The sequence below is a fragment of the Nipponia nippon genome, unplaced genomic scaffold (genome assembly GCF_047370975.1).
Source record: "Nipponia nippon isolate SJK-2023a ecotype South Korea unplaced genomic scaffold, ASM4737097v1 scaffold_18, whole genome shotgun sequence".
Classification (NCBI taxonomy): Eukaryota; Metazoa; Chordata; class Aves; order Pelecaniformes; family Threskiornithidae; genus Nipponia; species Nipponia nippon.
Genome location: NW_028262334.1, coordinates 3,187,573 through 3,204,167, shown reverse-complemented (window position 1 = coordinate 3,204,167; position 16,595 = coordinate 3,187,573). Strand labels below are relative to the sequence as shown.

At 44.8% G+C, this 16,595-nt stretch overlaps 1 protein-coding gene across 8 annotated transcripts in view; it reads left to right on the top strand.

Moving 5' to 3' along the window:
• Positions 1–3,284: 3,284 nt before the first annotated feature.
• MLXIP (MLX interacting protein) overlaps positions 3,285–16,595 on the top strand; it is a 54,438-nt gene continuing 41,127 nt past the window's right edge. For all 8 annotated transcript variants that reach the window (XR_015704038.1, XR_015704037.1, XR_015704036.1 and 5 more), the window contains exon 1: positions 3,285–3,711. Coding sequence is in view for 5 of the 8 variants with exons in the window: in XM_087754440.1 (XP_087610566.1) it covers positions 3,341–3,711 (371 nt within the window). In the remaining 3 variants the exon portion in view is untranslated. The remainder of the gene's footprint in view (positions 3,712–16,595) is intronic.

Sequence of the window (16,595 nt, the reverse complement as noted above, 5' to 3'; positions counted from 1 at the left end):
TTCATAGCATCGTCTCATCAACCACTTAAATTCACTAATCTGGAAGAATTAGTTAGGTTTTTTTTCCTTCTCTGGTTTAGTGAATGAAATCAGCACTTACATAAAGGTAGTATATATAGGGTGGAACTGGAGAGAGAGAAAAGAACAGGTAGAAACAAGGATGTAATTCAAGATGGGTCCCAGAAGGAAAGGCCTCCGAACAGGTAAGGCTTGTGGCAGTGAAGGGTGAAGGAGCGAGGCACAGCCTAGCCGAGAGGCAGGGTGCGGAGTTGGAGGTTGGCCCTGTGGTTTGCCTGGGAGCGGGACGGGCAGAGGAGCCAGCGGAGCGGTAACGGGATGGCTGGACTCCCGGCGCCTGCAGTCAGCCCCACAGTCAGGCTGTGAGTAAGATTCCTTGAGCTGTTGCGCCTCATCAAAATGGGAATGCTTATCTTCCTGTCTGTAGATTTAAGGGGATAATCTCTTAACCACTAAGTATTGTGGAGTACGCTGTGGGTATATTTTTAAACAGCTTGAATGTCTCTGTTCAGTGCGTATTACAGTTGAATTCTAAGTTGGTAAATGTCTGTCTCCTCCTGTGCTAAAAGCCTGCGCTGTTGAAGGAACATCATCAGAAGATGATGGCCTACGTTTCACCTTGCACTGCAGATTGCTAAAAAGAAACAGTAAGAAAAAGCATACTCAAAAGAAGCTGTCCCTTAGTGTTCCCCTGTGCCTCCTGGAATTCCTTACTGCGGAGGAGGAGAGGATAGCTGGGAGTCTTCACCTGTTACTGATCACCTAAATGCTGACCTTAAAAAGGCAAACCAAGAGATCTGTCTCCAAAATAACTGGATTTGTTTTAAAGGATGCGTTTTTCCTTGCCTCTGTGATATTTACACCGAGGACAATTAGAGGAGAAAACCCTGAACTGCATCAAATGTTAGTCATAGCTTAAGACTGCTACCCCTATTTTAAATGATGGTTTGGTGTACTGCTAACTCCTCTTAGAAAATTGCATTGCTACCCGGCAGCTTTAGTTTGACAAGTTACCCTTCCTCGCACACAGGAAGAAGCAAGTGTGGCTTGCTTATAAATTAGTGAGGTAAATGTATAGGCTGTTGTCATGGAAGTACTGTATGCAGTGCTGGTATTGATGGGTGGTTGTGGTTTTTGATTTTTGTTTAGTTCAGGTGCTCTTAACAAACTACATGTCAGACTTAAAATAGACATTGTAAAACTATGAATGTTGTTTTGAAATGTTTACATTTTTTGCACTTGGAGTACTCCCAATCAGAATGCCGTGCTGGGAAATAGCATTGCTTTTTTCTTTTTAAAAAAAAAAACAACAAAACAAACTTTAAGGTAACAATAACCAGCTTTGAAGCCAAATTATGACTGTGGCCTTTTCTTAAGAATTTTAGTCATACGCGATGCTGACTAAGAGCTGAATGTTAATCCTGATTTTTAAAGATTTCTAACAGAGCCCTCACATGGTGTGATGATGCCTTACTGCTCCTTTCATGTGGGGAAGTATTTGACCCTACCATTCCTCCCCTGAACACTGAGTCGTCTTGATTTCATGCTCTTTAGTGGAGAATATTAGATCACTGCAAGGGCATAATTGCGATACTGCAGGAATGCCTCTTCCTTCCGTGCCGAAGACTTGCTCTCTCTGTCCCTTGAGTTTCCCTTGATCTTATTTCTGGTTTTACAAAGCAGAAAAAGTAGCATGTGGCAATTTAAGTTTTGATGGGTTTTTTTCCCCTCCTGAGGATGACTATGTAGAAGAGCCTGGTTTTTTTTCTTTGGAGTACGAGGTCCTAGAACTGAGAGAATATAAGCAATTTAGTATAAATGGTTTGGAGTATGCCATCTGGAATACAATTGCTCTCCTGGTGATGGAGGTTTCCTCTACAGGGCAAGCTAGAGATCTTTTCTCTTGACTGTGTATATACATACATATGTATATGGGTTTTTGTGCTGTAAGCTGCTGTTCTCTCCCCAGACTAGTACAGCTACTGGCCCTATTGCTGTGCTTTCATCTTGACCTACAGGCTCCGTTGCTTCCTTTATGCTTTTGAGAAGGATGAAATCCAATCTTTACTTCCCCTGGAACAATTGTGCTTACTTTACGCGTGCCACCGAGCAGGGACGTGGGTTAGGTGTGAGCCACCAGGCTGGCAGCAGAAGCTCCATGGCCCGAGCTTTTCTCTGCCATTCCAGGCTGATCGCTCCAGCTGTGTTTGCAGCCTGTCTGCTGCAGGTCTCCAGCTACTTCTGTGGCTGCCCTGGCTTCTTGCAGACTGCTTCTGGAAAATAATATATGATTTACTTTATTAAAGATAGTTTAAATCCATGGAATATTTCTAGCCCAATGACTCTCATCAGCATTCTTCAGCCAGTTCTGGGCTGTCGTCTGCATCTTCTCATGTTCATCAGAGTCCCCTAAGCTCAAGGGTGTTTTTCTGAGGAAGTGTATTACCAAAGACATGCAGTTAGCTCCTTGTGATGGTTCTGTTCAAGTGGCCGCAGCCTCCCCAGGCCTCTTCTCAGTCTTAAGGCTGGAGGTGATTATGCATTTTTGGTCGAGGCTTCCCCACGCACCACCTCACGCCCTACAACGTTGTCCTGCTGGGTGGAAGCGCCGTGCTGGATTGTTTGAACCACTGCGGGAGGAGCGGGGACGGGACAGCAGTAGTGTGACACCACGGCCTTGTGGCAGCGATGCCTTCCGCCTTCTTGGTGAGGCTGGTGGTGATGCAGGGATGTTTCATGATCGACAGTGGTGCGAGGGGAAGGGTAAAACATGGTGGGGGTGTGGGAGGAGGCGGGATGGTCCTGCCTTTTCCTCTGAAGGAGCTCTTCTCTTGTAACTCAAGGGCAGCCGGGTGAGGGAAAGCGGCCCCGGGGGCTGCCTTGAGGGAAAGCAGTCTCCAGGATGATGGCGGGCTGCAGCGTTCACTGAGGGAAAACACCCTCTGGGGTGTTCTCCAGTGGCCTTCGGGGTGGCCGATGGCGGCCTGGGGCTCTCCCCGAGGGGACGTTGCCTCAGGGGCTGCCGGGGGCCGCGCCGAGGGAAAGCGGCCTCGGGGGTGGCCGTGGCGGGACGGGCCCTTTGCTGAGGGACGGGGGCCGAGGGGTGGCCGGGGGTCCGGCGGCCCGGGCTGGCTCCCGCCGAGGGCGGCGGTGAGGCGGGAGCGGGGAGGGCGCAGGCCGCAGGGGAGGGGCGGCGGCGGGGGCGCTCCGGCTCCTTTAAGGGGGGGCGGCGCGGCGCGGCGGGGCCGGCCCGGGGCGGAGCGGGGCGGTGGCGGCGCAGAGCGGGCGGCGGGCTCGGCCGGCGGCTGGCGGCAGCGGGGCCATGGCCGCCGACGTGTTCATGCGGCCGGCGCGGCTCCTCGGGGCGGCGGGGCCGCTGTCCCCCCGCACGGAGCCCGACGAGGACTCGTCGGACACGGACGATGGGGGCGCCTCGCCGGGCGGAGGGCGGCGGTGCGGACCGCGGCGGGGGCAGCCCCCGGGCCCCCAGATCATCCACTCGGGCCACTTCATGGTCTCGTCGCCGCACAGCGAGCACCCGCCCAAGAAGGGCTACGACTTCGACACGGTCAACGAGCAGACCTGCCAGACCTACCAGTTCGGGGCGGCCCGCGGCGGCGGCGGGGCCGGCGGGCGCCTCAGCATCGACGCCTCCCTGACCAAGCTCTTCGAGTGCATGTCCCTGGCCTACAGGTACCGGCCGCCGCCCTTGGGCCGCGGGGCGGGGGTGCGGGGCAGGGCGGGCCGGGGGCCGGGGGCGGCGCGGAGGGGCCGAGCGGCTCCCGGAGTGAGTCAGGGCCGCGGGGAAAGCCCCGGCTGGGCGAACCGGGCCGGGGACCTGAGGGCGCGGTGAGGGGCGGGGGCGAGGCCTGAGGCGACGGGCCGGGGCACCCCCGGGGGCCTGGGGACACCGAGCGTCGCCTCTCGGCCGTGATACCCCCCCCCCCCCCCCCACGCGTGGATGTTGGCGTCGCTTTTGTTTTCAATGAACTTTAGGATCCTTGCAGGCACTTTCCGTAGGCCTGAGGCCACGGCGGCAAAGCGTCGCCCCAGCCCTGGCCGCGGATGGTTTCGGGTGAGCCGAGAGGTTGTCATCGCGTTTCCAGCGGGGCCGGGAGGGGAGAAGGGAGCTGGGGCTGAGCCCGCGAGGCGAAGCGGGACCTGGTCCCCGGCGTGGGAGAGCGCGCTGCCTCTGCAGCCTCTTCGTGGCAACAGAAAATGCCCAGCATCTCACGGTCAGGCTGGAAGTTGGTGGAAACATCTAGTGCTGACGAGTCTCAGGAGAAATCCCTACAGGGCCAAGTAAACGTTTGTGCCTCGGTCTGTGTGAAAACCGGCCAATTTTTCTTTTTTTTTTTTTTTTTCTTCCCCCCCCATTTTATTTTTATAACAAATTCAAGAAAGTGGGATCTGTCATTGTTTCCTTTGTTCCGGTGGCTGCAGTTGGTGGTAGCACTTCCTGGGTTTATCTGCGCCTTTTGCTCAGACTTTGGTTTTGCTTTTCATCTATTTAATAAGGCATTATATTCACATTTACTCCCTTTGTCTGTCATCCAAAATGGAGGCAGAGCTATGGAATAGAAGTGTTTTGAAAAGATGTATGCCTGCTCTTTTGTTCCATGTGATATAGCAGAAATTGGATCCAATCTGACGTTCTCTATTGAGCATGTTTTGGAAGTTGATTAAAAGGAGTGATGGAAAACGCATCTGAGCATATCAATGGAAATATATATTTTCATTTATAGGAACCATATTAGCTTGCTAAAAGAAAATTAACTTTGCCCACCCCAAATTCCTCTGTTGTAAGTATTGCTCAATGAAGAGGAAACAATAGAACTATCCGTTCTGTACAGTTAGCGAGAAAACATAATGTAAGTAATCTCATTTTGATAATTTTTACCAAGCAAGTTATTAGTTACTGGCAAGAGAGTGAATCTTGGATAAGGTGCATACCACAATGGACATAAATTCTTTGTGTTTACAAAAGAAATAAAATGTAAAACTTAACTAAAAATTAACCAGTCTGCCTTTATTGTACAAGCCGAGAGGAACGTGCAAAGGAACCACAAGTATTACGAGGGACAGAAGGAGACTTCTCATGTGTATCTTCTCATCGTCCTCTATCAGCTTTATTTTATGCTGTGCTTCCACTAGTGTATCCTTGGGATTTTGAAACTGAGGATCGCATCTAATGCCAAGGAATAATTCTGTGATGCTAATTTGATAATACCAAACTCTGATGTAGATGCATAAATTGAGCACCAAATCTATTTTAGCAGAAATGATTTTATCCTGCTTGTTGGTGGTAATATGAGGCAAGGTGCAGAAAATATCTTCTTAGAGGCTACCAAAGAAAAGCATGTTCTTAATACTTCTGTACTTGGATAGCTTAAGGTTTGCTTAGTTGCAACCATGAAGCATCCTGCCCAGATTCAGCCTGCTTACTCGATGGCTTTGTGATAAAGTTTTTAAATCTGCCTAACAAACCAATTGTAAACTTGGGTCTAAAACGGGTTAAAATAATTTTGGAAGGTCTAATTTGGGGTGATGAACGCAGGTACGAATGAGGAATCATCGCTATTTAACAAATGATTGATTAAGCATGTAGGTTGAACCTTTACCTTAGAAGCAGTCTCCCTGTCCATATCCTCCTCAGGGAACATACAACGCTTGGATAAACAGCAACTGCCTTTTGTGCTGTGCTTCAAGTTTGATTTGAACTTGGTTGGCTTGTGGGGATGTTTTCATTGCTGTTGCCTCAGCTGTATCTTTCCCATTATTGTCTATCTGATCTAGCACTGACAGAACAGGCAGATTCTGTGTTTATGTTTTTTATACTGCCTTTGCTGGATAGAAATTCACTCTAGAAAAGAACTAGGGGGGGCGTGGAAACCAACACCAAAAACTGTAAAACAAAAAGGTGAAGAAGTGTGGTTTTTGCTTTGTGGCTGTTGCAGAACCAGCAACGAGGGGCATGAGCTAAGTCATCGTGTTTCTAGAGCTGGGGTAATGCGGCTATGTTAAATACAAAAACAAGGAAGTTGCTGTAACAGAGCTCTGTGTGTAATATTTATTTACACTTGACACCCATTGCTAGTATTTCAGTGTTTAAAGTTTTAAAAAGAAGCACTGAACTGCGTGATACCCATTAGCTTTACCAATGAGCTAGAAAGCAAAGTTTTTCTAGATTACCTAGGTCATTACCTAGGGTGGTTTATGTTTGAAAGTGACCCAATTTGTGCTGAATCATGTTCTGGATGGGATGCACAGTGTAGCCTGGGCTCTTTTAATTGTGCTGTGAAAAACATTTTTTTTAATATGGCTTTGTGCTGTTAACTGTCAGACTTTTTATGGTAAAAAAGCTATTTCTGAACGTGAGGGAAGTGATTCCCTCATGCCTTTGAGCAGTACAAGCTAACCTGATTTTTAATTTTCATCACAGCTGTTTCAGTCACATATCCAGTTACGCAGATTGGAAAACCCTCATTTCAGATGAGCCATTTCACAGGGGAAAATATGGCCATAGCATACTCCCCTGTACAGTTAGGAGGTTAAAACAATTTTCTAAATCAATAAGTTACTTATAAACACTAGGGTTTACAACAGGTATCACGCGGGCTGTACTTTATCTAAATGTCACCCATTTTTCTCATGAGATTGATTGTGGAAACTATACCGCATTGACGAAGGTAAAAGAACCCTGGTTTTCCTCTTGTAGCCCCTTCATCTTAGCCCTTTAAAACAATGTGACCTTGTAGATCTTGATGTGTGTAGGTAGCTATAATTGACCTGTAGCAGGCAGGACGCTTTAAATGCAAAAAGATTTAAAAAAAAAGTGCTTTCCAAAATGAAGTGACCTTTGATGCTGTTCATGGTTATGTGGCCTACAATGGTTATTAAGCAGAATTAAAGCAAATGATACGTAATCTTGATATTTAATTTAGTAAAGCCCTTTAATAACTTTACAATTATCCAAATAATTATGTTACCCAAAAGTAACTTCCCAAAACTGAACTGTATTATGAATTGTTCTGACCACAGGATATCATGAAGTTTTTTTCCGAGACTGGGACAGAGGAATTTTTTCTCTTCATTTTGGAGAGCTGTTGTCTTCAGCAGAAGACTCATGTTCAGCTCCTTGTAGAATGCAGGCTGAAGGCTTCTGTGAAGTGAAAAATTGTACTTCATGAAAGGGTACTGTAAACCACTTATTGCCCTAACAGGCTGGAATATGGGGACGTTAGACTTCCCTGTGGAAAGCTCTGCTTTGGGAACAATGGCATATAGTTTGTTTAAGGTCCAAAACCTGAAATATGCACTTGGAAATGCAGATCTGCATATACTGAACTCTGCATGAGGAGCTCTGAAAAATGTGCAGTAGGAATCAGTGGCATTGTGTTAGTTTATCTCTAGGGTTTTGATGCTGAGGTGGTAGAGAGGTAAATCATGCTGGAATAACTAATGTAATCATTGCAGGGAGTGGGAAATACAATATATTACTCCCGGAAAAAGTAGATTTAAGTTGATTCTTTAGTTACTTTCTCTAGGTGTAGAATGGATAAGTGACAGTGCAGACTTCTGTTAGTACTCGCCCAGCGTGTCTTATCCGTGCCCTGTAAGGAAATAAGAGGTTGATGAGGCTCTGGGACCATGTAAGTCATTCATTTTCTTCGTCAAGGTTCCCTTCTTGCAGTGCTGGGGAGATCATCTCTGCAGTTGAGAGAACGAGCTACTAGTCAGTTGCGTGTGGTCACGTACATTATGTAACTAAAGCACAGGCTTTATTTTAGGAATTATTAAAGATACTACACACACTTAATGTAGGGGGTGGTCTTTTTAAACTTGTTACATATTATGGTGTCAGTTGATGTCCATCTTAGTTAGAGGCGGGGTATGATAGGGTAAATGAAGATGACTTTGTGGGCTCATTTATTACTAAGTAGCCTTAGAGTTCTCTCACCTTCTAATAAGAGCTTAAGGAACATGCCATGTGTTATACTTTAGGTAAGAGTGTTAACATTGGCATCGGATAGTTGTCTAAACCCTTCTGGATCCTGCTTGTTAAAGTTGCCCGGAACAGGCGAGTGAGGTCTGGGAACTGTGACGAAGGCTACCTTTTGAAAAACTTGCCAGGTCATTTCTAGATCTCATTTCTCCTCTTTAGCAATATGACCCCTTCACTTCATGTGGATGTAAGCCAAAAATATTCCCTTCATCAGTGGACTGACATTAGGGATCAGCTTGTTTCCAAAGTGCCTTTGCCATGTATTCTTTGTTAATGCAGCCTGTGTTTTGGGCAGTTCTTAGCAATGGTGATAGCAGGTTTGAGATTAAAAGCTTCCAGTGTTTAGTTACGTATTTTCTATGCTGCTTGTAGAATTTACTCTGATAAAAACACCCATATTCATCCTGTGAATTGAGCCTAACTTGAGCAGAGTTGCTGTATTGTAAGTACCTATGGTGAAGGGTCATTTCAAAGCAAGGATGCTATATTCAGAGCGCAGTAAGAATCAGGACATTGTTACTGAGCCTCTTACCTTGCTTATGTCAAATGCTTGATGTAGTCGCAAGCTTTTAAGCTCTATGTAAGATGCACTTTTAAATTCCACCTTGACAACCTTGAACCTCAGAAAGATTTGCAGAAAGATTGCTGAGCTGTTCTCATTTCAAAGATGCATTTCTTTTGCCAAAGTAAACATTTAATAGTGCTAGTGTGAAAAGGCCTTGGTTGAAATTAAGGTTTTGGTGTCTTCAGGGCTACACATGACTTACAGGAAGAAAAGACAAATTCTGTAGACAGAGATTTAGATACAGGGACAAATTTTTTTCTTTTGCTCTTGGCTATTTTGGTGGCTCTGCAGGTCACAAGCTTTTAGTGGTTTCTGTGGACTTGGCTGTGTAGGGTGTTACTACAGAGGTGTGGTGCGCAGTAGTGACATTTTCATAAAAAAAGCACATTGTTGATATCTTTTTCATTTACCATTGAATCTACATGTTTTGTTGTAGTTCTCCTGTGTTTTCACACAGTAAACAGATCTTATTTTCTGGCTTAAATACAACATGGATGTCGTAATCATAATTTCTGGTGGGTTGCTGAAATAGGGACGAGGGAACTAGTTTGTCCTCAGATTGCCAGTTCTCAGTAACTTTTGCATGGTCTGAAGAAAGCTTGGCTGAACTGTGAGATTTGGAATTACTTTTAGTGAAGACTGTGTTGTGTGATTATGATGTGCTTTGAATGAAGTAGAGTTTGATGGCAACAGAAATTAACACATTGGTTTCCAGTTCTCTCCCCCTTACCACATTTCATTTCTTTCTGCTGCATGGCAAGAGGAATTAAAGCCAAGAAACCCGAAATTCAAGTCTTTACTCATGTTTTTCCACATGATCCTTTAGTAGGTCACTGAATCATTCTTGTTTGTTACTCTCCCATGTGGGGGAAAAAAAAATTCCCTTCTTTTGGAAGGCAGAGTTGATATACAGTCACTTCAGTAGCTGCTTATCTGTCTGTGTATCCTTAAGCTATGATTAGTCTTAATCAAACGAAGGGGTATCTAGTGGTGCAGCAAGCTGGAAAGTGGTGGGGAGGAATAAAGGGAGCTTTGTGGCCATGCTGAGCTGATGGCTGGGCATTTCTGAGATGTCAGAGAGGCATTTTAAATTTCAAGCCTGTCAATTTCTGTACTTGCACAGAGTGAACTCTCTGAGTTGTTGTGTGTGAGTGGAGTTTTTCCCCTAATAACAGTACTCAGAGATGCGTTGCAAAGAAGGAAGAGTTGAGAGGGCAAAGAGTGAGTCCAGAAGCTCACTGAGATTTGGAGTAAAATTAAGAGGGTCTTTGAGGAATGCATTGAATGAATTAGAAGGGCCAAGATAAAGCCATGCAGTGGGGGTGGGTGGTGTTGATAGATCACAGGGATGGAAACAGGAAGGAAAAAAAAAGACACTGTAAAGTTCAAGTCAAACAAATGACCTTTCAAGTGACTGGGTGGGTTTGAGCCCGGGTTACAAATTCACTGAACATGTGTGAGCAAGGAAACGATCAGCAGCAGGGTTGGATGGAATGGCAGCAAGGAAAGGGAAGTCTCTGAGGATGATAGGGACGTTGTGGCGAAGAAAAGAGATTGGAGTTGTACTCGGAGGAGATGTGGTAAAAAGGACAAAGGTGAATGGATAATGATAAGTTGGGGAGAAAAGAGGATGACGGCATAGTGCTGTTCAGGGCAGGAGAAATAGGTACGAAAGGGAAGATGATACGGAAAGTAAGGGTAGCTGATTGAAGGTCTGGCTGGAGTCAGAGAAGTCCAGCCTTTCTTCCCCGTGCTTTGATCTGTGATGGGAGTGTTAGATAGGGAGCACTTCATGAGGGTGTGCCTGATAAAGGGAGAGAGTGAGCTAGATGGACCCAGATATGGGAGTCATGGATGATCATGCAGTAAAATGGGGGCAGGAGAGCTGCGGCTCCTGATTTGACTCTTCTAATGCTGGCTTGCTTCATTTTTCTGCTAGAGAGAAAGGTTTGCCTTTTTAAAACAAAACAGCAACAACAACAAACCTTATCAGTTTAGAAACTTGGACCAGTTTGGGTTTAATCTGGTATTTCACTTTTAATTAACAGACTTCAGGCTATATGCTTGCTACTTCCTTTCCTTTGTATGCAGAAATTAATTGCATTTACAGTTTTCCTCATCTGTCCTTTGATATTTTAACATCACTGGCGCAAGCAGTCTCTTTAAAGACAAAACTTCTAAGCTACTTCTGAGGAAAAAGACAAGCTTTCTAAACTCTTTGATGGCTATTGAAAGATTTTATAGCTTTCATACAATTTTCCTTTCGCTCTGGGAAGGAAACCTTTAACACGTCTGTAAAACAGTTATGAAGACGATTAGGAAAAGTACTTGTTTCAGTTGCCTCCAAAGAAAATAGAGTTGGTTCTTTGTGTTTCAGACAGTGATGGAAAAACCTGAATCTGATTGTTTTTAGTGCAAGCTAGAGTTACACTATTGTCACAGTTTCTGAAGCAGGAAGGCTTGAAAAATGGGGTTAGGAAAAGCTAGGTTTTCCAGAAATCGCTTCTAATAGTTTTACTACTAGAATAGAAATTTGAAACATGGTCTCTTCAAAATAATTTTTTGTTTGTTTGCGCAAATGGGAGCTGGAAGGTCATTTTTGATTGTTTGTTTTGAACGTAAAACATGCTGTCTTGGTGCCATTCATAATATAATTAATGTAGACATCTCTTTGTAAGTAAAGCTGTAATCGCCATCGGAAATGTTCTAGTGTGCGTTTGCCACAGCTTATTTACTTTGTGACACAAGCACAAAGCTTTTCACTCGCCCTTAGTTTCTTGGCTTGTTGATCTTAGATAAATCAGTTAACTGCTTTTTCCTCCCTTTCTCCCTTCTAAAAATTACCAAAACAGTCTCAACACTTCTGAGACCCAGATGCGTGTACTAGTCTTTTTGAAAGGGGGAAACAAAGGCATGAAGTTTAGAAGTGAGCTAACACGGGAGTCGTAAAAGGAAGCCGTATCAAAGATGACGCTTCAGCTACAAACTTAGATAATAAAGGAAAGAAGACAAATGGAAGAAAGATTTAGGAGGGGAAGAGGAAGATGATGTGCAGCTTACTGACACCTCTGTTAGAAAAGGTACTGGCTGTTGTAACTGATGAGGAACCCTACAGATGCAAATTAGAGGGTAATAAAACCAGGCTGGTATTTTAATGGTAATCATAATGCTTCTGGAAGGCAGTGTTCTGCTGACCGCCTTTGGCCTTCACGGAACTGCCTGTGAAAAGCACCTGCTCCCTGCCGTGACTGGTAGCTGTGGTTCGGAGAGGCATCATCGCTCTCCTCATGAAAGGGCTGTGCTTCGCAGTCACCAAGGATGCTTGTGTATCTGGAGCATCAGGTCTGGATTCCTGAGTTTGTTGCTGATGATGGCCTTCTGGAGAATCTAGAAAACCCTCTTGGTTTTAGAACAATGGGAGCTGTATTTTTCATAGAGGAGTATGGATTTTTCACCTGTGTAGAGCTGTTTGGTTGGGCTTGGAAGTCTAAATGGTGTCAGCCTCCTTGAGCTGTCAAACAACTAATTGCCATGTGAGGTATGACCCCTTCCTGCAAGAGAGATTTGTTCAGAAGGTGAAGGTGCCACTCCTGTTTGCTGAAGGACCCTGCTCTTAGGGAACCATCTTTGCTCTGCAGGCACGAATGACGAGGGCTCCTTGTCTGCTTTCCTCCCTTGGCTTGATGTGCTGCAGTCACTGGACTCTGCATCATTGTGTTAAATGTAGTGTTGGATGGAGCAGATGTTTGTCTATTTGAACTCCTGTGGGGATAGCGTTTATCTTGCTGTCATTCTCATACACGTGATGATCTCTTACAGGTCTCTTACAGGCTTAATGCCCCTGAGGAAGGGGTGTTAAAGGAGAGTCTGAATGACACCTTGGCTATTCTGTTGCGGTGTGAATGGTTGGGTGCAGGGTAGTCGCAGTTCCCTCTCTGTTAAGTAGGTTCTGGTTTGTACCTTAAGGTATTCAAACTCGAGGTGCTACTTAAGAGCAAGCTCAGCAACAGTTACTTTTGTGAGACACTAGTATTTTTAAAGCTGGGCTGTCCAGCTGTGCTGTCAGATGGATAATAGAAAGTGGGATTGGAGAGGATCATAGGAAGCCATCTAGGCTCACGGCACAGTGAAATGATTCCTTCCCTTGGCCAGTTATCTGGACCATGGCCACTTGGAAGGTACCTTAGAGGTACAAAGCCCAGGGTGTTAGGAGTGGCTCTCAGAGCTGCTTTGCCTCCTCTGAGACTGTAAAACAACAGGTGACAGGCCAGATGGGAAGGGCCTGCAGGCTACCACTTGGATTATCATATAGCAGGGTATTAGTGGAAGAATCTGATTTAAGTAGTGATACCTAAGTGTGTTTAGGCCAGACCACTGCTGACCTACAGATAACCCGCTTGACATGATACATTTTGTGACGTGCCGTGATGCTAGGAGAAAAGGGTTCAATTGTTTAAGTAGCTGAGCATGCTGCTTAATGAATTGAACAGTTTTTCTGAAAAGCACAGAAAGGTTTTAATGACTTGTTAGACAGCTTTTTGATCCTTGATTTTGTGTTCACAGCATAACATCTACAACAGTAATGCAAAGTTGGAGACTTTCTCATCTCTCTGCTTCTAGTTTAGCTGATGGTGTAGTGCAAGGAAGCAGTGGATGCAGTCCTTTTTGCTATATTTGATGCCTTTTCTTGATTTTTTTTTTATATATGGGAATGTCTTGCTGCATACAGAGAGAATTTTTTTTTTAATTTAGAGAGAATTTTTTTTTTAATTTAGAGAGAATTTTTTTTTAATTTAGAGAGAATTTTTTTTTTAATTTAGAGAGAATTTTTTTTTTAATTTAGAGAGAATTTTTTTTTTAATTTAGAGAGAATTTTTTTTTTAATTGAGAGAATTTTTTTTTTTTTTAATTTAGAGAGAAATATTTTTTTTTAATTTAGAGGCTGCTTTCACCTGAAGGAGCAAAGGAAGAAAGCTTGGGAGATCTACCCCCTTTAGTCCATAAAGAGTTGTCCTTATACAACTACAGGGATCTGATGCTGGCTACAGCTTTGCTTCTGCATGAGCATGGAAAGGCTTCTTCCATCTCAGTTGAGAGGTGAAAGTGATCTTGTCTTTGCTGGTGTTAGGTGAGGTTTGCTTGTACTGGGGTTGGCTTGTGAATAAGAACAAGAATTGAAGAGTTGAGCCTTAAGGGTGACCGAGGGGGTAAGGAGAAGATCCAAATAGCCTTGCTCTTGTGTAATAGGTTCACCCTTCTTGAGAAAGAGGATTGGCATTATTAGTTTTGGAAGTGAGACAGCAGCTGCGTTGTTTATACTTGGGTCTTGCAAATCTGGGGGGGGAGGTAGCAGCTTGCAAGTCTGCCCCGGTCTGAACCGTCTGTGTGGTATACGTGTGGTGCTCTGCACTGCTTGCCTCCTGTGCCATATCTACCCTGGTATTCTTCCAAATGAGTACTGCTTATGTGGACGCTTCAGAGGTAACTGTGTCGAGAGCTCGTGTGAACACCAGAGCCTTACTGCCATTAGAATAGTTGTGGTAGATACAGGAGCTTGGTCCCGGGGCTGTGCCCTGCCAGGCCGGGTGCAAGAGGCGTACAAGACTGTTCTGTCCTGAAGAGTTTGTGTTGCATCTTGTACTACTGCTTAGAACAGATCCTCAGGAGCAGACATAAACAGGATGAGGCCTTTTCTTTTCACTGATCCATCCAACAGTGAAGCCTGTTAGTCCTCATAATCAGGAGGGTTGTTTTGTTTTTTTTTTTAATGTGATATGTCTGTGTAACAAGATCCAAGCAAACACTGCAGAGGCACGACGGACGCTTTTGCTGCTGGGATCTGTCAAGTTCATTGTTTTCAGAACTCTCTAGTGTGGGATGTTTACTCGAAATCCTGGCCTCCATTTCCTTCTGCCACTTTGTTTACCCTCCCTTCCCTCAAGGTCCCATAGTAACGGGTGCTCTGCCTGCAGCAGTTCAAGCACACGTCAACTGAAGTGACCTTGGCCAGCACGGCTATGAGACCTCTAGCAGGGCTGCAGCAAATGCAGCAACTTCTCTGTCCAGCAGCCAGGCCGCTTTCCCAGCTCACGTGAGCTAATTGTCCAAAACACTCCTCTTGTCCGCGTCACCCTGTCTGTGTCAGGGGCTTTGTCGCCTTGGCTGAATTCTTACCCAGTGAAATTCTAATGCAGGGCAAAGGTTAGACTCAGACCATCAAACCAGGAGTGGTGATACAGAGCCCAGGCCCCTGTGATGGTGTTGCTGTGTCTTTAGAGCAGCTGGAAAGAAGTGACATTGAGGTTTCACAATAGACCTAAAAATAACTCGGGCCCACTGCATTTAGTTACCATCTAGCAACTGTACATTCGTGTGAATGTGCATGTGAGCCATCACAGGCCATTCTGCTGAATTGTGCTTGCTGCATCTTGCATCCAGATTTCAGGCTGCTGTTAAATTTATTCACTGTTTGCCTTCACTACTGACACCATTCCCAAAAGGACAGGGACCAAATGGAGCACGAACTGTGGAAGAGCTTCTCAGTTCTTTGTGAATCTTCTTTGAAGTCCATGACTGCTCTTCCTTATCTTATGCAGACTTTTGCTTTTGGTGCTGTGGTATGATACTTGATGTAGCCTGTGTTAGTTATTGAAAACTATTACTTTGCAGCGTGTCAGAGACAGAAGTGATCAACAAGGTAAAAAAGGAAAGGCATGCACGTAAAAAGGAAAATGGAAAAAAAAAAAAAAAGGTGAAAAAGGAAATACCTGGGCTGTGGGCCTGGCAGCTGTTAGAGAAGAAGTGCCAAACAGAAGAGGACAGTGGAAGATCTTATTGCATTCCCGATCTGCCAGTCAATGGATGTGGATATTATCGGCTGCCACATTTCTCAGAGCAAAGAATGATATAATTTGTTATTTTCTAGGATGGTTGGTCTCTGCTCATTCTAATGAATTTCTGAATGTTTGTATAGAAGCTGTAGCAGTGTGAGTAAGCTTATCCATGGCAAGTCAAGCTCTGCTAATAATATTTACAGTGACAACTGCCTGCCTCAGGAGAACTCGCCGTATTTGAGTGAGCGGCAGCACAATGAAGTCCTGGTTCTGCTAAGCTGCATGGTGGATTCAGGAATGGGCTCTGACATTTACTTGTCTATTAGCAGCACATAAAGGTCTGGATATTACATATCATACCTCTCATGTTAGCTCATTCTGTACAGTGTCCAGAGAAGGTATCAGTGTTTCCCTGTATACATTCAAACTCCTGCATGTTAGCATCTGCACAGATACTTCACCTTAGTCCAGCTTTCTGTTTGCTTGGTAAACATATGTCCCTGACAGGATGGAGGTTGAGAGAGCTTGAATAGAAATGGTGGTGGCATGCCAGATGTGGGAAAGCATGAAGCAGTGAAAGGGAACAATCTACTTGCTTTTGCTCTTTATAACACAGCTTTTGAGAAAGAAAATTGAGAGGAGGGGTTGTAGTGGGGGGAACAGGTTAGTGACCTGGGAACACACACAAAAATGGCTTTTCTGGGCTTGAGGATATGGAACTTTTAAAAAGGAAGGACTAAGTTAAAGGATTTTGATATGGTTGTGAAATACTTAGATCTGCTACAGAGCCAGAGAGGTTCTTTGCATGTTGTCAGCTTATTTCAAATGAACCTAGTGTTGGGATGGGAGAACTGACTTGATCAAAGATGCAGTTTCCTCCTTGAGGATATTTGTACTTATTTCAGGTAATTGGTAACCATGTTTGACACCTCAAACCTGTTGAAAATAGGAAGCAGAGATTGCAAAATAGCTGCGAGTCCAATCTATCCAAAAGCTGGGGCATCTGAGTTATTGCAGTATTCGCCATAGTGGCCGTTCTCTATTAAAAATGTCATTATCCCTCCCTTTTCAAAGCAGAGACCTGCCAAATCAATATACATATTCAACTCACCCAGGTATGGGGGGAAAAAAAAGGTGTCTATAAACACAGCAAAAGGAGAAATAATGTAGTTCT